Below are 27,277 nucleotides of genomic sequence, written 5' to 3'. Positions count from 1 at the left end.
ATAAAGCGCGAGATACTATTTTAGGCTATATTTGAAGCTATTTTCCACTAACTAAACCACTGTTAAGTGACAAGTAATTAAACATTCGTTTTAAAAAGGTAAGGTACTAAGGTAGTATATGTATATAGATAGAGTTAGTTTTAATGTGCCTGGCAACCACACCAATTGCCATTAAACGTCATTAGAATATTGTAAAAACAACTAAAAGATATCTAATTAACTACTTAACTCAAAATGAGACACGCTTTATGTGAGCTAGTTCTGGCCAAAATAGTCCTTATTCAAAAATATGAAACTATTTTTTCTCTTTTATTTTTAAATATGTACCTATAATTGGCAAGTAGGAAATAACCTATACATAAATTTACACAGATCTTTCAAGGGAAGCGAGTAATTCGTTTTTCGTCGATTCTGACAAAAATACACTTTTTGAGTTAATACACTATTGTATTCATAGATATGGTCTATAGATATCTAAAAACCAGGCTTAGAAAGAAACGGCAATACTGCTTTATAACGTCATGACCTTAATGATGCCATGGAAGCTATAAACTTACTAAAAATAAATAAATGAATAAAATATTGTTTATTTCGAACATTATCCATAGTAATTGTAATAGTACTCGGTTCGTAACAATTTGTCTTAGATTAGATTAGTTCATAGGTTCCCAAACTTTTTGGCTCACCACTTAGGCAAGATAAAAAAATTTCAACGCACACCACCACAAAAAAATTGAAAACACGTATTTTTTATATTAGCTCAACACAAAAAATTAGACGGAAAAAAAATATTTTTATAGATAATATAATTTATATAATTTTTTTTAATGCGGTTGCACACCCTGGACAGCATTGATTGCTTCCAAGGCCCCTACCACCCCCTAGGACTCTTCAGCGCCCTATGAGGGGCAGTAGGGACCACTTTAGGAAACTATGGGTTAGTTAATTTATTTAAAATTAACAAGGAGAGCCATCCCGAAGCCTTTAGTTCCGGATATAAATTGGATCATTTTGCTGTCAAGGGACGGAGCATCTCCCCACCACTGACTTAAAATGCCTTCAGTTGAAATATCGAAAAACAAATTGTTAATTACACAATCATTTATTGAAGTAGAATAATTCTTTTTTTAATCAAACAATAAGGCCTGGCAATTCCTTAATTGGCAATGTGTCTCTGGATAATAGTTTAGTCCGTAATAGTATTCCTATTTTAATTTTGAAAATAATATTTTGTAAATTTCACGTCAAGTTAAAAAGAAATTCGTAATCTACTTGTTTACAGGTTTATGTAAATTAAAGGAAACGTTACAATTGCGGGCGCGTGTCGAAAGCAGTATTTTGCTAATAAAAGTTAACAAATAACTTCGGAAGCTTTTAAACAAACGTCCCTGAATTTACAAGGAAAATGAGGACTTTTCCCAAAATAGGAATCTCTTTGTATAAGTTTGTAAACAAATAAAAAGTATTTCAGTAAGCAAAAACGTTTCGTTTATATTAATGTTTTCAAGTTGAGTAAGTGATGTAATATTTCAAAATAAGGAATATAAACAGCAAACAAATATCCGAAAACCTGATTCGATGATGAGAACACTACATTTCAACAAACAAGGGCTAATGAGAATTAGAATTAGTTCTTTGATAAAGTGGTCATCCGTACACAGCACAGCTATCCTAAGCGGCATAGAGTTGAATTTAAATCTTAACCGTGCTATAGATAGTAGCAGCAGTGGAGCTCCTTATGAAGTAGCAGTAGAGCTCCTTGTGAAAGGGTTCACTGCCATCTTACCTATTTCTGCCGCCAAGCAATGTGAGCATTACTGCATTCCGGTTTTGACGGGTGCTAGTGAAATTAACTCGTCATGTCAAGTTACGTCTCAGGGTAACGGACGCAGTAGCAGTGCCCTCAGAGCTTTGCTATTTCAAGCTCTTGCCACCATAAAAAGAAATTGATCCTAAATCACTAAGAAGTTTCCTCGAAATTATTTTATTTATGCTAAAAGCATTGTTTTATACAGTCTTGAATTGAAAAAAATGACTGTCTAAAATGATGATAGGCTGTCTCCGATAGAAGATTGGATTGGAAGAAGAGAAAAAAGACTTCCGAAGGAACCAACGATTAAAAAACCAAAGTTTAAAAATGTATGCACTATAAGCAATAAATAGCTCTAGGAATTTCACTGGTTCTGTGTAATCGCTTCTTATAATTATCTGCAAAAATGCGTGCAAAAAAAAATTTTAAAACACCCAAGGCGTTACATAGAAATTAATTAAAACGTACAAAAGTAAAAAAAGACTATAAATCCCAAGTTCTGTTTTATAAAGGAGTTTCCTGGAAAATAGCACAAAAGATATGAAAATGAAATGCGGCTTTATGTTCTTGTAAGACAGTATTAAATAGTACGCTGTTGTACATGTCTTTGCCATTTTCATTTAGATAAAATGTTCATGAAAAATGCGAAGTAATTCCTATGTTAGCCGCCATGTTCATTCGTCTACAATACCACTGAATTTCAATCGTAACTTAGCAACGACTAAAACCTGAATTACACGCGATAGTTCCCCATCGTCCCCCATACATTACGTCATTTCTTCGCCGTTCCAAAGTCGAGGCTCTCAATAAAACGACTATGTGGCACGTGCATGCTATAGGAAGCGTGTTTTTGTGGGTTCATTCAAAATGGATGGGGGAAGGAAAATCGATAGACCGTCTGGGCGAAGACGGGCGTCAATCGGCGAGTTTTGTTTGGAATGAGACGGCAGTATTACAAAAGGGTTTCGACCCTTACGTTACAATATGAGTGGGAATGCAAAGGGTGAGCTGCAATTGTGGGAACTCGGATGCGGATGCTGCGTGTATTGCGTTACTGGTCGCATAATTTGTCAGAGGTCGTTCACATTTTACGAGTTGGTAGGAAATGCGCAGTCAATAATCTCTAACTTGGGGATTCTAAAATGTCGTAATATTTTAACTTTTACTGCTACATACACTAATAAATGCTCATAATATTTACGAAATTTATATTTTTTACAGCGTTAATGTATAATCCATCCATGGACAGTACTTTAAAATGTTTTTCTTTGATTGATAAATGCTTGTTTGACTGTTGCAATTATTGATCTATTATTACGATGTATGTGTGAATCTTTTTCACCCAAGTAAATAACATTTACTAATACCTCGAATATGGACATTTTTCCAAGGAGGGCTAAATTTTTTTTCCTAATTTCAGGAAAAACATTGAGCGGGAAGGAAAAACATCTCAAACTTACGTTAGATTCCGTTAATTGGGTAACTAGATTCTAACAGTTAATGACGACATATTTGATCCACCGAATTCAGCTACCACCGAAATCAGAACAATTAAACAAAAGGCATAATTTTTGTATAAAATGCTACGAAAAGGGCAATAAAAGATTCAATAATATACATAAACGTTTACTAATATGACTAACTATTAAATCATGCTTCAAAAACTAAAATTGATATAAAAAAACAACGCGAACAAACTGCACCTTATGATTATTAATTCAAATCAGTTTTGCAGTTTGGCTGTTCAGCCTTTTTTCAATCACACAAAGTAGTACCGTATCTCTTTTTTTTAAAAAAAAACGCAATCTGTAGCTACAAAAGCAATCAATTTTTTGGAAGTTCCAGCATTAATATCTTTCATTACTTTTATACATGACGAGGTAATTCATGCAATTTCAAAATCTTTCTGTCTTTTTCTTTAAACCTTTCATATATGTATAATTGGATTGCTTTTTGTCTTTGCTTTTCGAGCACGTTCCTCCTTGATTTCCAATTTTTCGTTTCTGTTTTGATTTTCCTTATTCACTTTCAGTGGGAAGCAAGTAGTAATATAAAATTGTGAAAATCAATAGTAACTAAACATTTATATGAAGAAACGGATAAAATTATTGTTTTTCAAAGAAAATATGGCTTCGATGCCAGTATTTTCAACTTCGGTGGAAGTTTTTCTCAATTCGGTAGCATAAAATCCACCGAATTCAAGGCTACGAAATTCAGAAAAAAATATTTTTTTTTTATATTACTCGTAAACAACAATACTTGTGAAATACATGTAATTGTTATTATATTTTAGTCGTTACAATACATGTTATATAAAAATATTACTTATAACCATAAAATTTAATTCTTGAAGTATCATACGGTATAACTTTACGAATCAAATCATTATAAATAAGTTTCCCAATACTTTTTTATGGCACCAAATGACGGGACGGACAAATCGTGCGCCGGGTGGTAAGCTACAAGCTTAGAATAATAACGCATAGAAACCTAGTCCGCGCACGCTAAGTGAGGCAAATTGAAGCGCTCCCAAAGGGCCTACACGAGCGGGCGGGCCGTCAGTGCTCAAGGTCTACTTGCACCGCGAACAGCTCAAGAATTTTAGCTAAAAATGACGAAATGTGCGGTAAATGAGTGTAAAAATACGTCAGACAAACATAAAATAGATACTAACATCACATTCCACAAGGAAGTAACGCGTTCCAACTTGTATTTTTATATAAATATTCACTAAAACCGAAAATTAACTTACTACTAATACTAGCCTACATGAATTTGATTTTTGCCTCACTTGTGACAGTTCGTTTGATATGAAACTATCATTTTTATGCGTTATTATTCTAAGGCTACAAGCTTTTTTTTTTTAAATCGCAAAGATCTGAGGGGCACTGCTGGTGCGCCCACCCTTATCTCACGCTGAGTCATCCTGAGATATAAGTTGACAAGTCGCATGCGCTTGAAATTTCACCAGCACCCTTCCCTTCAATGCCGGAACACAGTTATGCTCACATTACTGCTTGGCGGCGGAAATAGGTATGATGGCAGTACTCCCTGCACTGCTACTAAACGGATACTAGCAAGGGCAAAGAAAACAGAAATATGTAGAATGTAGTTGAAGTCCGAAGAGAAACAATCTGATTAAAAGAAATGTCAAAATTAAACGAGGACGAGGACAACAGAAAATGGGTTACTTTGACCAAGTAAAAGAAAAGACGTTTCTTATAGGGAGGCCAAAGAAAAAGTTTTGTAGAAAACCACCTGATCTTTTCTATATCCACAAGAGATCTTTTCAGACTACGAGAGAGAGAGAGAGAGAGAGACGTACTAGTGGTAAGAGACAGTAAAATATACATTACCGTGTTGTATCGATAGAGAAAGGTTTGTCCCAAAGGATTCAACTTATTCGAAACTAATCAAGTGAGACAAGTTCTAACTTTGAAACTAATAAAAAAGTTATTTTCTATCTATACGTCATACGTCTATGATATACGTATAGAGAGTAATAACAGGGACAAACTCACGTGTAGATAGATGGTATTCTTAAATTCTACAACTCTGTAGGTATGTATACAAATTTAAATTTAGGTTTCTCTACTCGCGATTATATCAATCGTTTGTTGGTTCTTGTCTCCAGGTTCTCGTTTATATACACTGATTAATGCCGATTTGGTACGGTTCCAAAATGTTGAATAAGAAAGAAAGAAAAAATATTTATTTTATTTAATTTTCTTAAGAAAAATATAAAGTTAATCTTAATATAGAAAATTAAATAAAGTTTTCAGATCTAAGGGCCTAGCCAACGTGTCTTTTTGTTAGCGATATCGCCAATGGAATAGAAAGACAATGTATGGGATTGACATAAGCGTACGAAATGTCACGTGATGTAACGTAACGAACGATAAATTGGTAGCCAATGTTAATCACTTTCTATTCCATCAAACGAAACGTCCAACTCGTTCGACAACTCCCATATAAACCGTAGCCAAAGTGACAATTTTGACAATCGCTTACGCTCGCTATCTATTCCATCGATCGATTACGAAGCGATCGCCAACACCTTGTAGAAAACGAAACAAAATGGCGATTTTATAATCAGCTGGTGAAATTTTGTGTTGTGTTTGTGCAAATTTTTATAAATAACTTTGAAATGCATTCGCTTCGACTCTTGTGGGCTGCTCATAATGAAGAAGTGTAGCTCAGGCGTCAAAAAAGAAACGTTTCTCGGCGGTCCTTGGAGCAAATCGGCGAAATGCCGGTTTTATGTTTCGGGAACCATTTAGATTGGATAAACGAGCATTTGTTTCCACCTACGGGCCCATACCTGTTTGAGAGGAACCGTAGCATTTCTACTGGAAGTTAAGGTAAAGAAATTATGCCTACTGCTGTAATATGAAGTGTAATATTAATGGGTACCAACCACCAGAGGTTATGATAACAAAAATATTGTTTTTGTAGGTTTTTTGTGCCTTGACTTCCTTGGCGACAGGCTCTTACCAGTGGATCGTGTGTGTCTCGCAACATTTGCTGCAGCGAACAACTAGTCGTTGCATTAGGCAAGTTGTGGAAGCCCTCAATCCTCCGAATGTAATAAGTAAATGGGTGTTCCCACAAACGCAACAAGTTAAGCCCAGAGGTAAGTGACATTTCAGTAAAATAACACGTAAATGATAACGTATTTGCACCATTTCACTTTTATCAATTTTATTAATGAATTTACAGGTTCCAAATAAGATTTCATTTATCTGGTGTAATAGGGTGCATTGACTGCACCCATGTAACCATTGTGAAGTCCATGGTAGATGAGCATCTTTTTTATAAAAGTATACCACCCATTAAATGTACAAATGGTAAGTTTTAGCCTATTACACATTTCATTGGTTGACAAGATAATTTTAGTATTAAAATTGAAATTGTTTGTCCTGTGATTTTTGTACAGTTAGTCGAAGGGTTAATATAAATCTGAAATTTTACAAGGTACATGCTGAAGTTAATTATGTAGTTACTTTGTTTAATTCGTAAAATTTGAATAGCATATACTTAGCGTATTTATCTCTGTATCAACCAACAATTTTGTCTATTTTACAGATTTATGATCATAACTTAAAAATTTTAAATGTCGATGCTAAGTATGGTGGAGCCACACATGACTCTTATATGGTCATCCAGGCAAGTGGAACCATACATGCTTGCCCTTCATCAAAATGGTGAACAAACAGGCTATTAGGTAAGGAACAAAATTGAACATTTATTCATAACTACTTTTTGCATAATCTATATGTTTTGTTGTTAGTCTAAACATTTAGGCCTATAACAAAAACAGCTTTAAGTTTTACAAACTAATTGTCAATTGCCTGCCTCCTATGATTAATTGTTAATTTAAACAATCCTAATTGTTTTAGGTGATTCTGGATACCTACAAAGAGCCTGGCTAATAATGCCTATCTTAAATGCTGCATCAGGGTCACCAGAAGAGAATTACACCAGGCGTCTTATACAGGCCACAAATTGTATTGAACGGTGTTTTGGCTTGCTGAAGACACATTGAAGATGTTTACTTAAGCACTGAACACTTCATTAGCATCTCCAAGTCACCAGTAAAATAGTAATTCCATGTGGTGAACTGCATAACATTGCATTGAATGCCAAATTACCCCCACCAGGTGATATGGCTGCGCAACGTGATGTTAAGGGACTACCAGTAGTAGCCAAGATGAGCTAAAACATGGCAGAGCCATGCCCATTTCTTTAGTGAATAGATTGTGATGTAGAAAATGAAAAATAATTATAAATATAAAAATAAAATATTATTTTTATTATAAATATTATTTATTTCTTAACTTCAAGACTATTTTGTTCTTATTTTACAAATTCACCTTCAATCTTTTAATTTTAAGTGTTCAGGTACAGTCAAAAGCCATCAAGCTTGACTTTGTACTTTGGACCATTCTTACCGAAAGCGGCATTGAGTTGGATTTAAATCTTAGTGTTAAACTTGACGTGCTCTTGACCCTGTATATACAATATTATACTATTTATTTTTCTTAAGTAATAATATGGTAAACCATATACAATTTGTTTTACAAAATACAATAAGTATTCACTTGGTGATAATACCTATTATAATTAAGTTTCTCATAAATGTATTACCCACTTCATACACCTATTTATTCCCAGTAGGTCCATGTACTTAGTTCTACACCTACCTACTTACAGATATTATTATACAAAGTTAAAAGTGGGTCTGCACAAGCATAACATTTTACTACATCAACTATATGTCATTGGTCAAGAAGTAATTTGCTTGTTGTAGTTGAACTTCCTCATTTGACGATGATGGTCTCTGAAAAAGAAAAAGTATTAATATTAGCTAAATGGGTTTGTGATAAAGAATTTAGATTTTGTTCTAGATTATAATGTGGTGTTGTAATGATTGCAGAAGTTATGAAAGGGGATGATTTAAAATTGAATAGGAACAAATTTATTTTTAAAATTTTTTTGTTCTAAGACTGAATGATAAACTGGTAATGCCATGGTGACAGAATATGTTGACGGGACATAATATCTATGTGGTACTATTATTATACTATGTGGTAACATTGACTAAATGAAATTTTAACTGCCTGTGTGGCCAAACGGTTGCCATGCCGGCCTGACACGCATAGGTCCAAGGTTCGATTCCCGGGCCGAGAGAAATATTTGAATGGCCTACATTTGTTTTTTTTCAAGAGTTTGGGTGTAATTTGTTGTTGTCTATGTGTGCGTCATTGGCACTCGCGACACCGGGTTTCCCTAGTGCGGGGCTATGTTGAGTGTGTGCATTATTATATTTATATTGTATTCTATATATATTAATATTTGCTCCTGGATACTAGCTTGACCTACTCCTGCTGACACCCCTAAAATCGTAACCACCCTCTGTACCAAAGCAGTTAAAATTTGTTGGCTGTCTGGGCCATCACCAGTACCCTCAGCATGTCGCCGTTCATGATAGTGATAAAACCCATTCATTATATATAAATGTAAAATCAAAGAGGTGGGCTAGCTTACTTTATCCCATTTATCGGATGACTTTTCGACACCGCCACGCATAGATCGCCACAGTCGATCACTTCTCAGGCGACCTTGAGCTTCCGACTGGGGCTTCAAGAGGTCGCCGCGCCGTGCCTGTAACATACACGGTCTTAATTTCTTTTGCTTAGGTTGTACTATATCACGTCATTGTTTACGTTATATCAGTCTCAAGTGGTAATTGCATTTTGATAAGTTTGGATGAAAAATGTATGATTCCTATATTGAGTATCTTTCCATACGTTCTACAAGATCTGAGGATTGCTCCAGACTAGCTCGCAAGCTCGGTTCCATTGCTAAAAAGATGAAGAAAATACTTCTAAAGTTGGAATGTAACATCACAATAAAACTTTGCAAGATATCTATCTTACATGAATTATGGGTGACAAAAGTATATCACAGAAGAGCTAAATATAATGTTTCTGCAGATACTTACCTTTAAAATACCTTTGAAATCACTTTTCACGTTTAAAACTACTTTATTCCACTTCAATGCCGCGCGTTTTGTTACGAACATCGACCACTTGTCAAATTCAAAGTGAAGTTTGCCGTCGAAACCGTAGACTATATTTTGATTTTTAACGAATTATCGAATAGAATGAGCGATCGTCAGGCTCTTGTCACTTTGGCTACCAATCTATTATCGTTCACGTCTAATCGATGACGATTGTAGAAATGGAATAGAATGGGAGCGAATGCCACTTGGCTAGGCCCTCTAAATCGCATACCAACGCTTCGGCTTCTTTAGGGGTCCTAAGGACGCGACTGATCGGATTTATTTCCAAAAACAAATGTACGCAATTTTCATCCGAAAAGTAGTTTCATGTCCAATGTGCAGCATTCGCGAAAACGTAGGATCTTAGTAGGATAAATCTTAATAGCGAAACATTGAGAACCAAACACGCTTTTTTGACAAACAAAAACACGGTTTCGGTTAACAGCCGAACGTGCTAGCCACATCACTGCTTCCACCACTATGAGACAGCCGACTGAAAACCCTAGTAACCCCATTTTATTTTCATTTGCACGGTGATTGCTTCCACCCTGTGGGACGTTTGCTGTGGGCCCATAGCCGCGTCTTAACATATAGCTACAGACAGGATATTAGTTTGTGAGGTATTTTGCCTCAAAGGTAATTTTGTTCTCGGCGAGGAAAGCGTACAAAACAAATGTTATTGACTACAAAAAAGCAATTTAGGTAGCTTCAGAGTTGGGGAAAACTCATTTACCTACGGGCAAATTATTTCGTAGCATAACATGTTCTCGAAGAGCGTTCGTAGGTTTTGTTATGTAACTCTATTGAATCATGTTTATCATAAACGAAAATTATTCTTTTATCATGTTGTCCTGTAATTTAATGTTTTCTATTTATATCTTATCGGTATCTACAGGATATATCACGGACTTAATTCCGCCTTCACCATTCCATAATCGGGGAATGCAGCCAGCCTGTTCCACATTCATATGGCGAACGGCTCTCCTTGCCCACTGACATATTCTGCCGTCCGCTAACTAAAAACCCGGCTAAGTGACAAAATATTTTTTTGAGATATCATAAAAAACCATAACCCACTTTTAGAATATTGAAATTGTTTAATGATATTTGAGCTATGTGTCGTTACAGTAAGTTCGATAAGAATTTTGTCTGTTTTTAAAAGAGAATTTTGTGTTCTGTCTTTTGCTACATAAAACGGACATTTGATCAATTGTCACTACCAGGGAACGACGCGACAAGACGCGATTTGCGCAAGAGCGCATAAAACTCAAGATACTGCTATTCTCGTATAGAGAATAGCAATCTATGTCGATCTCGCGCAAGTCGCGTCCTTTCGTGCTCTCTATGCGAGACAGTAGTATCTCGCGCTTTATGTCGCTCTCGCGCTAGTCGCGCCCTGTCGTGCTAGCTCTACTTAGCTCTATAACTTGGACCATTCAAAGCGAGAGTGAATAGGCATTATTTAGGTGTGCATGCTCCATACTCGACTTCACATCGATGTCACTTTCCAACAGATGTGCACTTATTCAATCATAAAAAAGTCTTTAATTCGAAATATTTTTCCTCTTTCAACGTTAATTACTGCATTTGAAATCTCTGTGATAAAAGCTTTGAAATTAAGTTTTTATAGAACCGAAATTGTAACGAAACATTTTTTATGATGGCTTCCAAAGTCAATATTCACATGTATTGTTTTAGTCCTGTACACTGACCTAAAAGACTTTGAACTGGCTTTCATATGGGAAAACGTACACTTGGTTGCTTATATGTAGATATATATCTACATTAGTAGTTATAAAGAACTTGTTCTTTATTACTTTTTTTGTAGGGTTCGCTGTTATCAAGATATTTATTTTCTTTGATAATAATTTCATGATAATTTACTGATAATTATCCGATATATATTATATAGTATATCCGATAATTACTTATGTTGATTCATAGTTTTGTACCTTTAATTTTCGACTAAAAATGTTAAACAGTGAGAAAACTAAATAAACTCGAACGAAAACGGTTTGTGTATTTGTTTGAGATTGACATTTGACACGTTTGGATACGTCTCTGATACAAATACATGGCATGATATTTCTAGAGGTAGCATTTTGTTGTTCCGTATATAATTTATTTTACAAGATAATTATCAAAGTATAATGATAATTATCACTTGAAACTTGCTGAAAATATATGTCAATTTTTATGTATAAAGGAATAAGATAATGAGTTCGGAAATATGGATTTTCTCTGTTTTAACCGACTTCAAAAAAGGAGGAGGAGGTTATATATTTGGCTGTATAAGCTGTGAAAATCCTCAAATTTTATAGGCATTTCAGTGTACTCATCGATTTTTCCATAAATTGTGGACCGATTTTGAAATTTCTTTCTTTGTTTGAAAGGGTATCCTCTCGACGTGGTCCCTGATGACCACGATGCTGTTCCGGGTTCGTTTTGGCTTTCACAAATTACTAATTATATTCCGCAAATAAAAGTCGACTTTTCACTTGAAACAATACATGTAATCAACAAATCACCTTCACCTTCACAACCAGAAAAAAAAGTATAAAATGTACAAAGGAGTCAGAATCTGACGAGGGGATCCCATTGATATCGAAAAAAGCCGCTAAGGAAACTTATGACACAGGTTATTTTTTTCAATGAAAAAGTTACAATTATTTTTATCATCTAATCATCTGAATAAGTAGGGATTGTTTGGAAGTTTATCCCCTAATGGGCTGAAGGGATTAAAAAAACTGAAATAAGAGGCATAAAAATTGTATTTAGATTAAAAATGAAGTCGAATGTAAAATGGAACCCGCACCTTTTCAAATCTACTCTTACGAACGAATTACGGAAAGTAAATATTGCTGTTTTTGAAGACTATCTCAGAAAAATTGTGGCGCGGATATTAAAATGTTCGTAAGAATATTATATTCAATGGATATATTATGAAATGAAACATAACGCGAGTACTCCTTAATTCAAATAATGAAATTTTTTAACTGAAAATTTAACTGCCTCCGTAGCCGAACGGTTACCATGCCGGACTGCCACGCAGAGGTCCCAGGTTCTATTCCCGGGCCGGGAGAAATATTTGTATGGCCTACATTTATTTCTCTCGTGAGTTTGGGTGTAATTTGTGGTTGTCTGTGTGTGTCCATGGCACCCGCGACACAGAGTTTCCCTAGTGCGGGGCTATGTCGAGTGTGTGCGTTATAAAAAAAAAAGAAATAAGTGTTTTTCGGCTTTTCAAAGCAACCCTCAAAAGAGGTATTAAAGGTTATTTTAAATTAGTGTTACGTAATCGCATTTAATTTGTGGATTTTCAATTTCAAATTGAGTATTCTTAAAATATGAACAATGAAAAACTTTATTCGAATTTTTTTTAAAGTACAACTATACGATGAGAAGCTTAAAGTATGTAAGGGATATATCCTTTTTTTTTGGGTAAATTAAAACTTTGTACATCAAGCAAAACTACTCTGATATATCTTTAAAAATTACGCTCTATGGAATCTTTTAGAAATACATATATTTTTTGTATACAAATTTTGAAACCCGGTTCATCTACTTTCAACGGTAGTTTTAAAAAATACGGGTCCTATTATTTTCTTTATTTACTTTACATCGATTACCAAGTTTCATACGTAACTTTTTAGGAGAAAGGCTGAAAAAGTCAACGAAAGAAATTATTTGGTAACTTGACACAATCATATCGAGTTCTTAGGTTTTCGCGATTGTTACACATAGGAAATGAAACTATTTTTTCGGATTTAAATCGCGTATATTTGTTTTTTCAAACTAACCTTACAACAATCACTTGAGACAATCTGTTTATTACGGCTAAATTATTGTGTAATCCAGAAATTCTGTAATTGGCCTTATCACTGACTAGCATTAAGTACATTTTAATCGTACCGGGTTGTTGATTTTCTTAAATAAATGAAAAAAAAAACCTCTTTTATACTTAAATAGGAGAGTTATAAAATGTCACTTATACATAACTTTTTATCATGTATTTAGTATTATATTCATCTGATAAAATCACTTCTGACGTATCATATGTGGCTTTATACACAAAATACAATTTTATTATACGCATTTTTAGAACCAATGTCAGCTGTGACCAAGGGACCTGTAAAAAACCCCGAAACGTTGTTTGAAAAAACAAATATACGCAACTTTAGATCCGAGAAAATACTTTCATTTCCAACATGTTGGGTAATTGAGCAAGAAGTAAATAAGGTTACATATGTTAGAAGCAGACGTCTATGCCAGGTGGTTTGTTTTATAGATCACCTACAATGTTTTTTAGGATGATGATGATAAAAAATGGCGTTGGTTCAATTTTGACTTACTTTTGACTTATAATTACAAAACTTTTCATCGAAACTCACTTCCGTAAATTACTACACATCAAAAATATAGAACAATTTGGGTATTCCAGAGGGACTTTTTTTATAATATCAAGTGACAGGATAAACAAGTCGTGTGTCTGGTGGTAAGCTACACGCCTGTCCATAACAGTTGCAGTGCCACTCAAAGCTTTAAATAGCAAAGATCTGAGGGACACTGCCACTGCACCTGTCACCCTGAGACATAAGTTGACAAGTCCCATGTGCCTGTAATTACACCAGCGCCCTTACCCTTCAAAACGGGAACGCAGTAATGCTCGCATTACTGCTTGGCGGCAGAAACAGGTAGGGTGGCAGTACTTCCCTGGACGAACTCCTTCACAAGGAGCTCTACTGCTAATACATATTATCCATGCTATTACTACATCAAAGTTATATTATAATATATACTATGCCTATTCCAGTGTCTGAATTTTGACGCTTTGTATATTTAGTAATAAAACTTAAGACTTTTTTTCGAAGCATGTAATAAGGCATTACTTTTTTTAAATATTTTATTAAGTATGCATAAAAATCGAGTGAATCATTGTGTTGTAGTTTACATGGGACTTTATCGATTCAGGGTATATATTCCCTCATAGAAAAACTCAAAACTTAGTAATCGCATGAACACTCCTCTTTCAGAAAGTTCATGATTCCAAAAAAAAAAGTCAGTACTTTACTTATCATTAATGATAAACATATCACTATCGAAATCCTCAATTTGAATTCCTCAACAAGTTCACGTACTTAATCTAACCTAATCCCCGACTATACTCTCCAGTGGAAGTTGCGATAACAAATGTAATTATATTTAATTTTGTTTGTTTATAGTATTGATTTTTAATGAATATTTTGTGAAGTTGTTATAATTATTAATTTCTATTTTGGCAAAGATTGGCAAAATGGATCGAAAGAATTTTTCTTGTTTTTCAAAACTTACACTAACTGGATTGTAGTTCAGGTTTTTGTGTACAGAAGTAAAGTTGATTATTTGTCACACTCGTTTATACGGAATTGTATAAAACCGATCAGGAAAAACTTTATTTTGATGTAATAGTAATATGAAGACAGAAGTGTTTTGTTCTGGCCGGCTCAAGCCAGCTTTGCGTAAATGTGGCAACTCCTTAAACGAAGTCGCGACTAAAAGCTCGTAATCAATATCAAACGTCAATATCAATATATTTTACACGTGCTGCTATTAGCAGTAAAAGTTTTACTATGGTCAAGAAAAACAGACATGAATGACAAGGCGAGGTCGTCGTATAGGTAACCAGGCCTTGAGCTGAAAATGTCGGTCAATTAGGTGGAAGTGTTTCATTTGTGGTACAGTTGTTATTTATGAACACGGCTCAAGTGGTTTTATCACACGGTGTTCGATACGCCTTTATAGACATTTAAGTATATCATTATATAGTAAATTATAGACGAAACAATTTGTTGAATTGTATTTTAGTAGCAGTAGAGTTCCTTGTGAAAGACTTTGTTCAGGAAAGTATTGTCACCTTACCTATTTCTGGCGCCAAGCAGCAATGTGAGCATTACTGCGTTCTAGTTTTATATCTCAGCGTGACGGGCGCAGTGGCAGTGCTTCAGATCTTAGCGATTTAAAGCTCTGAGTTACACTGCACCTGCTATATGTAGACGTGTCGCTTACCACTAGGCGAATGACTTGTTCGTTCCGTCACTATCGTAAAAAAAATTGGAAATGTTTTCGTACTTTATTTCATATGCAGACTTGATTGACCCACCAGCTCTTGATAGGTTCTGGAACTATTTGATTTGCCAGTTGATTTCTTTCCTCTGGTATTCATAGCACAGACAATTGGCATACGATGCTGGTTTTTGCGATAAACATAATAAGGCTTTGAATGTTTTTTGAACTTCAATCCACTCAATTAAAATATATACAAGTAGGTTTATTATTGTGATAATATACAGGTAAGGTACAGATAACGGCACATCAGACTACACATTTTTGTTCGAAAATCGCCTCCAGTTCAACGGAACAAGATACGTCAATGTGTAGCTTGATGTGCTGGCGTGTGTACAATAAAAGCTTAAATACTAGGAAGTAAAATTAGGATTATTAAATTATATGAATAAATTTGGGTCTCCGCGGCAAGGTACCCAAGATGCTGGCAGCGTTCCACCTTTGAATGGCTATGCTAATGCGTTGAGCCAGGTAGCTGCCCTTCCTTGGGTTTCCCAGACATTCTATTAAATTTTCAGATAAAATTTTGTACACATTTTGTACGGGCCAAGGGTTTCGACTCCAAAAGCTGTAAATAGGTAGTCGGAGCCGAGATCCTGGTACGTACTATTTTTTACTCTTTCCGCCAGCTCAGCCCGGCCCACACTCCAAGGGATGAGTGTCATTCCGTCTGGGTGTTTGCCATCCACTCAATTTATACATCTCTCTCTCTCTCTTCATTTGCGCGAATGACGATAGTACGAAAACAGATTCAACTCCCATTGCTGCAGGTTGTTGCAATTCTTTGCAATGCAAAGCTTTCATAATAAACTATACGTTTATTACTATAAAAGTTTATTAAGGTGTACTTGCAACAAGTAACTTGCCTTCCAGCTGTCGCAAATCTGTCTTCGTGTTATTGTCATTCGCGCAAATGAACTATCGCGCATTTAAGCTTTCGCGCAAATGAACCATCGCGCATTTACGCTTTCGCGCAAATGAACTATCGCGCATTTAAGCTTTCGCGCATCCGTCTTCGTGCTATCGTCATTCGTGTAATCGACATTCGCACTCACGTAGTACAGCCTCTCTCAAAGAAGTGGGTCCACTCTCGTTCTTCGTCCGACATCCATTCGAAACAATTACTGTCAAATAAGCAATACTCGATCAAATTAAAAAAACAATGTCCAGTATGAAGTATAATTTGCAACATGCATCTTTTAATTTGATCGAGTATTACTTATTTGACAGTAAGTGTTCGCTTGCTTCCTTTTTAACCGAGTTAAAAAAAAGGAGGAGGTTCTCAATTCGACTGTATGTTTTTTTTTGTATGTATGTTACGCGATAACTCCGGTATTTGTGAACCGAATTTCATGACTCTTTTTTTGTTGGAAAGAGGGTACCTCCATAGTGGTCCCATTTCATTTTGAAGAAAATCATCCACCTCTAAGGGTGGCTGATCACGCGTAAACATTCATTTTATAAATAGCACTTAAATTTTACTTAAAGAGCATTTATTTTAATGGTTGGTTTTGCTATTCTCCAATTCGAGGCGTTTTTCTCTCAATAAACTTTGAGTAGTGAGAACCGATTTTTATTATCTCCTATGTCAAGTCCTGTATAGTGGTGAACTAGGAGATATATCAATAAAACTTGGCAAATACACATACTTTTGAGGTAGGTTTTTTAGTACTCTATACTGAGATTATGAGACTTTAAAATTCGCTCCTATTATGGTGTTTCAGACATTTTATCTTTACAATGAAGTTATAATTTTATACCTATTGAAAAGTACTTTCAGTTCACCTTTAACAAATTTCCTGTATTTATAATACAGGCAATTTGTTACATAATGATCACTTAAAACACCTTTCACCTATTACAAAACGAAATTCTAAATGTAGGCATGCGTTATTATTAATTTACTTCCCCATAATATCGATTAGGTCACGAATAGCCATTTTTATTTCCTTAATAATTTAATAAGGTGGTGCTACGTTACGTCACTTGTGTAGCCGAAATAGATTATAATTAAAATAGGTTACGTTGGTAACTCAAAGTTGTCACAATTTCGAAATAATCTCAAGAAAGGTTACGTTAGCAAAAAGCCCCTCAAGGAAAGCTTGAGCGGGGGACAACGGAATACTTGGAAAGGTTGATTTAACTTGTAATTTGTGTAATTATAAATAGCGAATACTGAGAATATTACACAAACGTTTAATCGAGTTTAGGTAACATTAATCACCAACGACTGGAATATGTAGACTATATTTGACTAAATTCTAAGGATAAAATACTGATAGAGTGAAGAATACCCCCTGTAGTGCATTGAATTGTATTTATGTAATTAGCAATTATTTTACTAAGGTATTTTTAGAAGAAAAAGTTATGTGATTGTGGTCCTAAAACATTGGAGGGGTTTCGGAGGAGGTATTGTCGACTCTATATCTATTTCTTACTTTGAGTTAAGGTAATTATGCATCTTCCGATCCGAAAGACGCATAATTACGAGAGAGAGAAAGATTAAGCAATTAGTAGAAATTGTATTATGTAGCTATTCATTGTCTGTATTTACTATTAAGTGGGCCTTATTATAGTTATTATTGACTAACTTAGTTCTCACAATCCTTAAACCTTTAATCATTAAACCTTTCTTGTCATTTTGAAAGATGTGGTCTTATTACATCAAGGGCGTTATTAGAATAACATATTATTATTATTACAATAACAAGAAGAATAACGCGTGCACACTTGTAGCCTTATACATATATTAGGGAACTCTGTATCGCGGGTGCCATACACACATAGACAACCACAAATTACACCCAAAATGTAGGCTATACAAATACATATATCTCACGTCATGGGAATCCAACTCGCGACCTCTTGCGTGGCAGTCCTGGATGGTAACCGTTCGGCCATGAAGGCAGTTAAGTTATTATTTTATACAATCGTCATTGACTTACAAATAAATGGACGACGGGTCTAATACAAAAACCACGAAAAAAATGTCCCAAGTCAACCTATTCGAAATTTAAATTGTAATGTCATCGCAGTATCGCGCTGTCAGTCGAACAAATGAAGACTAAAGCGGAGTTTGGCGCGCTGTATACGATTTTAGCGCCTTACAAGTGCGGACACTTTTTAGCACGGACCCGACGTCCATATAATTGTAAGTCAATGACAATCGTATAAAGCGTTATCGTACCCTGAACCAGATAATAAAAAGTAGCCTTAAACTATAACGTTTAGTAGCAGTAGAGTACCTCGTCCAGGGAAGTACTGCCACCTCATCTATTTCTGCCGCCAAGCAGTAAATTATGCATTACTGTGTTCCGGTTTTGAAGGGTAAGGGTGCTGGTGAAATTCGAAATTACTGGCACATGAGACTTGTCAACGTATGTCTCAGTATGACAGGCGCAGAGACAGTACCCCACAGATCCTTACGATTTAAAGCTCTGAGTGGCACTGCAACTGTTATGGACAGGCGTGTAGCTTACCATCAGGCGCACGACTAGTTCGTCCCATCACTTGATATTACATAAAGTTACATAAAGTTTATTACATTAAGTCTTCAAACTGCATTGCATCGGTTACCGGAAAGTGCGTGAAATGCGTTCGAGGTAACCTTTTTCCAACAAAAAAAGAAACATCAAAATCGGTTCCCAAATGCTGGAGAAATTGCGCAACATACATGCAAGAAAAATACAGTCGAATCGATAACATACTTCTTTTTTTCACTCGGTTAAAAAAATACTATTTTGTTCGTCTCGTATGGGGATTTTTCAGCATATAATTTATAGCACCTGCGGGATGCTTCGATTAATCTACAGGCTTCTAATCAACGCCGCCCTCTGTTGCTCGTGTGAAGCACATGCCAATAACAAGTGATATATATCTTCCACTACTCTATATAGCTCGATAGGGCTATGCTTTAATGCAACACTATTTCGTACCCTTGGTCAAAAGTGGTTTCATCACATAAACGTCATAAAAATAATACGCACTACATGACACATATGTTTTCATCACACTTGCACGTAAATAATATCATTGCATGCAAGCTAACTTGATTATAATGCCGCAAATAACACCCTCGGGCTTTTTTCGTCTCGTTACACGACCATGGCTGTAAGTTAGCCTGCATGCATATTATTTACGTGCAAGTGTAATTAAAAACATTGAATGTTTTGCGGGCGGTACGGGAATTACGAACCTCGATTCCGAAAGCACTCGGTCTTCGATTTCGGGCTTATAATAGGGCCTCGTTTGTAATTCCTTATTTAACGCCACAATAAAAACTATAATGTTAGTCTAAAATACATATCCAAAATATGAATGTAGGTATTTATTTCCAAGCGTTGGTTCACAGCTAAACATTAAATCTAGGATAAGGTTAGAACATTACAAGATAGATTCCCTGACTCTCAAAGTAGGATAACCTGTGACATGAGAGCCAGTGTTCGTCCTTAGTGTTGGTCTTCCGTATCTTAATTAGCAACCATACTACAAAAAAAATGTATTATATTGTAACCAGAGACAAAAAAAAATTAAAGTGTAATAATAATATAAAGAAGAAAAATGTACTTCTAATATGTGAAATTTTATAAATTCTATAAAAGCATAAAAAAGTAATCGACTAAATTTTTTCGTAAAATATTTAAACCTCTCTTGACAAGTTGTCATTATGCAAATGCCGCGTTTACTATCTTTTTTTAAATAATAATGTTTTATTTATAAATCACTAATAAATTGGTAACAATATTTTTATACAGAGTTCTTTGTACAATAGTAACGCCCCGCAGGTCAATGTTACTAATATCTTAAACAACAACTTTTGTTCCATTATCTTTAACACCTTCAAAATAACTAATATTTCTATGCCTTACTTTCTTAAACTCGTATCTTATAAAGAGTGATTATTCAGAAGATGGCGAAACTTATTTATTTGAAATGTCTTTTCAAGGGTGTTAATTTGGATGCTTTGCTTTAAGAATAGTTAAAAGCTAGTATGTAAATTTGAAGGGAATGTGATATGAAATCAGCCTGCAAAATTTGTATATACAATCCATTTTTGTTATACATACAGTTCCTTTTTCAAATATATATTTTTTAACTTTGATTTTTTTACTTTCCTTATCTATATCAAACTCCTGAGCAACACCATGAGTATAGCAGCAGTAGAGGAGGTCCTTGTAAGAGAGTTCGTTCAGGGAAGTAGTACTACTTACCATCTTGTCTATTTGTGCAGTAATGTAAACATTACTGCGTTCCGACTTTGAAGGGTAAGAGTTCTGGTGAAATTACAGGCGTATGGCCTTGTCACCTTATGATTCAGGTTAACAAGCGCAGTGGCAGTGCAGTTATGGACAGGTGTGCAGCTTACCATCAGGCGCACGACTAGTTCGTCCCGTCACTTGATATTTTAAAAAAAAGTCTTCCACTGAGGTAGACAGAGACTACGGATCTTTACTTCTACGTTTTCGACGTACTTCTTTCGCCTTCACCTTGTTCATTAGTTCTTTCACAAACGTCCGTTTTAATCTTATTGTCTTATTATGGCCATCTATTTTGTTGACACATATTCCCTGTTGATCTTTGCTTCTTACATATTTGCGATTCATAATAATTTTCTGAATTACGACAACTTAGACGGTGTCGTCACGCAATTAAGGTAAATTTCTTCACGCTTGTCTGGCGTCAGTTATACATCTTAATTACGTGACATCCTTTCCAAGGACGGACAACATAATTCGTAGAATTTAAAAACGATACCAGGAAAAAAGACGAAAGCTTGTTGCGTAATGATGACTAATTTACTTGATTAATGATTTAATTTTTGTATACTACACCAATTACCTGGTCGCAAACTGGTAACTCCATAAATTATGATGAGTACCAGAGCAAAATAATTAACCACTGGGACTATAGAGAATACTCAGAACAGGACCAATTTAGCACGTTTGGTCCTACCACGAATCTAGCCAATCTAGCGCCCCCAGTGTTAACCGCTGATTCACTGAAGTCGTCAATCGTAAATAGTACAAAATATACAGCATGGTGAAATCATATATTTAGTAGCAGTAGAGCTCCTTGTGAAAGAGTTCGTCCAGGGAAGTACTGCCACCTTACTTATATCTGCCGCCATGCAGTAATGTGAACATTATTGCGTTCCGGTTTAGAAAGGTAAGGGTGCTGGTGATATAGGCACATGGAACTTATCAAGTTATGTTTTGATTTTGTATACATATATTTTTTTCCATAATACCAAATGACGGGACGAATAAGTCGTGCGCCTGATGGTAAGCTACACGCCTGTCCATAACAGTTGCACCACTCAGAGTTTTAAATCGCAAAGGTCTGGGGGGCACTGCCACTGCGCCCGTCACCCTGAGACATAAGTTGACAAGTCGGATGTGCCTGTAATTTCACCAGAACCCTTACTTTTCAAAGCCGGAACACAGTAATTCTGACATTACTGCTTGGTGACAGAAATAGGTAAGGTGGTAGTACTTCCCTGGACGAACTCTTTCACCAGGAGCTCTACTGCTACTAAATATATGATTTCACCATGCCGTATATTTTGTCTGCCACTAAAAATTTTACGATTAACTCTGTTACTGTTCATGAACGGATTAAAATTTATATATATACATTTTTTGAATTCTATGAAGTCGATTATTGGAGTAGAAATTTCGAGATGTCTCGAGAAGGATGAAGAGCGAGAGCACAATTTTAATTACGTAGGCGTAGGACGCTACGCCTGAGAACTACAATGTTACGTAGCGATGTTGTTATTGGTAAATAATTCGCTCCAAAAACAGGCATTTCTTTTTAACCGACTTCAAAAAAGGAGGAGGTTCTCAATTCGACTGTATGTTTTTTTGTATGTATGTTACGCGATAACTCCGGTATTTGTGAACCGATTTTCATGATTTTTTTTTGTTGGAAAGAGGACACCTCCATAATGGTCTCATTTCATTTTGAAGAAAATCATCCACCTTTAAGGGTGGCTGATTACGCATGAACATTCATTTTTATAAATGGGGCCTAAATTTTACTTAAGGAGCAATTATTTTAATGGTTGGTTTTGCTATTCTCCAATTCTAGGCGTTTTCCTCTCTCAATATAGTTTGAGTAGTGAGAACCGATTTTTATTATCTCCTGTGTCAAGTTCCGTATAGTGGCGAACTAGGTGATATTTCAATAAAACTTAGCAAATAGACGTAATTCCACGTAATAATTCCGACCTAAAAAGGGTCAGTCTTTTTAAGTACTCTGTACTGAGACTATCGTACTCTCCAATGATAATTTGGTAATTATTATTATACGACGTAATAATGTTTTCTTTTTTATTCTTACTTGTGTTGGGATATACATACATAATACAAAAATATGACGTCATCTCATAAGTGTGAACCAATTCTACAATAGAGAAAACGCAATAAAAACAAGAGTGTAAAGGACTACCCACACACAGAACCGTGCCCGGGACGTGGACGGGGCGTGGTAGCTTGTATGAACTGCTGGCCCGTTTTCACAAAGCACATTTGTAAAAAAAAAGTGTTTTTTTTTTTCAAACATACTATAGTTTGATTTGGCTCCTACTGATACTGCCACCCGGGGCAGGTGCCTCGGTTTGCCCGCTCTTGATCCGGGGCTGGCTCAATACTCTCTGCTGCAGAGCTCTACGGGTACTAGAATTTCATTAAATTCCAGGTAATTTAAGATTTTCCCAATAATTCCATTAATATAACAGTCTCCTTTAGAATTACCCTTCCCCAATAATTGCTACACCGCACCGTAATAATCGAAACGCGTAGAACCTTCGCAATGACACGCACCTACAAATCATGCTTGTATAACCACCTGATGACGTCACGACGTTTTCCAAGGAGTTGTTTGCCGAAATTCGAGGCTTAACTCGATACCTTTATTTGTTTTGCAAGTGATCGATTGTTATTGGATCATTTTATAAGCGACTTATTTGTTCGTATTGAAGCCTGTTTAATATTTGCCGGTGGTTAGTTTAGTAATTATATATTATAGTTATTACGGGGAAGTTTCTCGAATTGTTATTTGCGTTGGTTTATGACGATTACGCAGGGGTTAGTTAATGTTTTGTTCGATTAGGGTCAGGGAGGTGTCTTATTATTATTATAAAAACATCACATGGAGCGACAATGTCGAAGTGAAACTAGAGCATACTTGAACACCATATTCTACGACCTTCGAAAACAATAATACGCTTTTATTTAACCAATTTTCGATATGATAGCACTCATTCAAGAAAGATTACTTCGACTTGCAGAGTCGCAGCAGCATAGCTACGAATGATTTTGGGCACGATCACTTTTATACAGGGTGTCCCACTATTGGCTATGCAATATGGAGGGAAACAACTTAACAGCAGTAGAGCTCCTTGTGAAGGAGTTCGTCCAGGGAAGTACTGCCACCTTACCTATTTCTGTTGCCAAGCAGTAATGTAAGCATTACTGCGTTTCGGTTTTGAAGGGTAAGGGTGCTGGTGAAATTACAGACACATGGGACTTATGAACTTATGTCTCAGGGTGACGGGTGCAGTGGCAGTGCCCTTCAGATCTTTGCGATTTAAAGCTCTGAGTGGCACTGCAACTGTTATAGACAGGCGTGTAGCTTACCATCAGGCGCACGACTTGTTCGTCCTGTCACTTGATGTTATAAAAAAACACTTTTATGTTTATTAATATATAATTCATCAACCTATTTAGATGCCGGACTCTTGTCGTTATAGCGTCTTCCATTCCTCACGGTTCATAATCAGTTCTTTGACCTCTTTATAGCCGTTCACTTTGAGTTTGTTTTTTAATTGTTCACTATACGCCATTGTTGGTCATGATCTCTTTATTTTGCCTTCTATCCTCCCCTCAATAATAATTATGATGAGTATCTAAAATAAATAATTCAAGTATTCATCATAATAAGATAAGAAAATCTACAGGCAGCGAACTCATCAATAGATTGGCAATTCGCATACAAGAACATGGATCACATTTTGAACACTTGATAAATTAATTGCAAATACCACCGATAAAATTAGCATTTGGAATTTTGTTTCTTTTTTAATACATTGTATGGATACTATGAATATATGATTACAAAATATTTATTCGCTGAAAAATTTATTGAAATGATATTCAATTATTTTTTGTGAAATTACTCCACTAGTTTGTTATGTTTATTAATACAAAGATTTCGGCCGGATTCGAACCGACGGCTTCTAGCTTACCGTGGCAGACGCTATACCAACTAAGCCACGGAACGAACCAGCGGACCTCACGAATTTTTCTATGTGCATGCGTCGTATCGTCATATTTGGTTTTTTCAATGACTTTTTAGTCGTAGCGCCATCTATGAGAAATCTATGAAAGTTTTATCACCCAGTAAGATATCTTTACAGTTACGTACATAATTGATATTATTTAATCACATAACTAACATCCCTTTTCGTTTACCTTTCCAGGACGTGGCGTTCATCAACCCTGCGAACGTGGTCTTCGTCTACATGCTGGTTCGTGAGCTGGTGGACGGAGACCGTATAGGTCGCCCCCAGGACCTGCAGGCCGTGGTCCTCACCTGCCTCTACCTCTCTTACTCCTACATGGGCAACGAGATCTCATACCCGCTCAAGCCTTTCCTGGTGGAGGACTCCAAGGACAAATTCTGGGACCGCTGCCTTCTCATCGTTGATAGACTATCCTTCAACATGCTAAGAATTAATTCTGAACCTGGTTTCTTCACTGAAGTGTTTACCGAGTTGAAGGCGTGTGGGGCAGTGGAGACTCCTCCCCCTGCGCCACCACACCCTGCGCCGCCACCGCCGCCCGCGCATGCGGTCACGCCTGCCTGACATACAGAAGTAGCCGTCTTGCGGTTGGCTCTAACCGACCGTCCCAGTCGGGTTTGATGTCGGCTCTATAACTCTGAAGCTATTGGTCAATCGTCCTCGATTTGAATATCGAATGTCTCGAGTAAGATGTCCTTCCAAAACGATGACACTGAAAAGTTCTGATCAAACCAAGGAAACAATGAAATAACGCCTCCAATTAGAACTATGGTGGAAAAACGCAGCCTAAATTACGCGCGTGCAATTTTGTTACATCATGCCGTGTGTTGTGACGTTTTTTATGACGGTTGTAATTTATTATTAACATACGTAATTTAAGCTGCGTTTTCTTCGTTAAATTTCGATTGGGTGTAAAAGTAGGTACCCACTCGGGTATTATTACCAAATGATTACCAATTACTTTAGTAATTGAAAATGAGTACCAGTTACCAGAGAAAAAAAACGTCGACTACATATGAGACACATCGCACATGCGATTTCAGCCACATATTGCCGTAAGAGGAATGAATAATTAAATTTAAAAGGATTAATTGTAGAAAATTTAATAGAAAAGGATTGTAGAATAAAATAAGTATTTATATGATTAAGTCGCGGTTCATAACTCTATAATTATCGTGACATTTTCAACTTTTAAAATCGTCTATAGATACGCCTACTTTGCTCAAAAAAACCCTAGTTATATAACGTTGATGATTGACCAAAGCTTTGAATATTTTCCATTAAACAAAAAACGGGCGTGACTAGTGCGTGTTTTGAATGATACGTGAGACAGATAATTCTGCGGCTCTTGAGCAGAATCATCGTCAGTCTTCGTCATTAGATAATGTGATAAGTTAAATGTGTTAGGATCCATTGTTTTGTCCAAAACTTTATACTATCAGCACGTTTTAACGTTAACATAGTGATTACGCAACCATTACGGAGAGTTGGCGAATTCGAATCAACGTTCGAATACGAAAATTTAAACTCAAACGTAGGAAACGGCCGTAGGCTGAGACTGTAAGGCTACCTCTCGCCAAAAGTTTTTGGTATTATAAGTGCAACTAATTATTTTCCGCATCGAATTTGTCACAAACATAAATAACGAACGATAACGATACTAAAACGAGCAACCAGTGGTGACCACTTACCGCTTTATAAGTTGCAGAAAATATTTAGTACTCTAATAAATTGAAGTAATAAGTAAAATGCTCCCTTCGATGCCTTTAATCGAAGTGGTCATTTGATATTAATGTATTGATACTGCATTTTTATGTATTGTCTGTAATGTTCTCGTAGCTAATTATCTGATAATATTACTTTCTTAGGCAGCTGATCCAGCAGCGATTGCTTAGTCCAATAACATCTGTTTAGTCATTAAGATAATAGTTTCGTAACTGTAGTGAATTGATCGTAATGCCATTATAGTTAGAAGATATAGGAAAATGTCTGGCAGGCGGGAGGATGCAATAGTTCCGTGGAATTAATCCGGTAAAGCCCTTCTATGAAGTGTACGTACATATGATATGGCCGACTTAAAGCTCGGATTGACTTATTTTGAGTCTTTGAAGTGTACTAAAAGGTAATATATAGGTCAAATTACGCGAACGATTAAGCGTTTTGTACAGTGATAATGATTAAAATTATACATTAAGTCATAAAATTTACACTAGTCTGCGGGAAAGTGGACATTAAGCAAGCTTGAATGGCACTCGGGATTTCAAAACGTCTTTAAAGAATACAGTAACAAAAGCTAGCAGCAAGTCTCAGAAAGAAAAATAATGCGAAGATTGTTATTGAATTGTAGGTGTTGTAAAAATTACTTTTGGAAAGTAAATTGCCATAGATGGATCTTTTGAACACAAATATCAATTAAATAAAAAAAGCGTCGTACTTTAGCTTATGTTACCAAATTAGTGTCTTGTGAGGTAAGCTTGCTGGAATGTACATTTGAAAA

The 27,277-nt window shown here is 35.8% G+C and overlaps 1 protein-coding gene and 1 long non-coding RNA gene across 2 annotated transcripts in view; both read left to right on the top strand.

Annotated features, from left to right (window-relative positions):
- The window catches only part of LOC113231354 (cyclin-dependent kinase 5 activator 1-like), a 35,041-nt gene extending 7,797 nt beyond the window's left edge, over nucleotides 1–27,244 (top strand). Inside the window, exon 2 of the mRNA XM_026465645.1 lies at nucleotides 24,958–27,244. Coding sequence (XP_026321430.1) covers nucleotides 24,958–25,344 — 387 coding nt within the window. The 3' untranslated portion in view covers nucleotides 25,345–27,244. The remainder of the gene's footprint in view (nucleotides 1–24,957) is intronic.
- Nucleotides 5,604–7,374, top strand: LOC113231355. Its single transcript, XR_003310557.1, has 5 exons — nucleotides 5,604–6,171; nucleotides 6,266–6,443; nucleotides 6,530–6,657; nucleotides 6,896–7,034; nucleotides 7,210–7,374. It is a non-coding gene; the product is annotated as an uncharacterized LOC113231355 (long non-coding RNA).
- Nucleotides 27,245–27,277: the final 33 nt, after the last annotated feature.

This window comes from Hyposmocoma kahamanoa, unplaced genomic scaffold (assembly GCF_003589595.1).
Source record: "Hyposmocoma kahamanoa isolate Upper Pololo Valley unplaced genomic scaffold, ASM358959v1 65, whole genome shotgun sequence".
Classification (NCBI taxonomy): domain Eukaryota; kingdom Metazoa; phylum Arthropoda; class Insecta; order Lepidoptera; family Cosmopterigidae; genus Hyposmocoma; species Hyposmocoma kahamanoa.
This window is presented reverse-complemented; position numbering and strand designations above follow the sequence as displayed.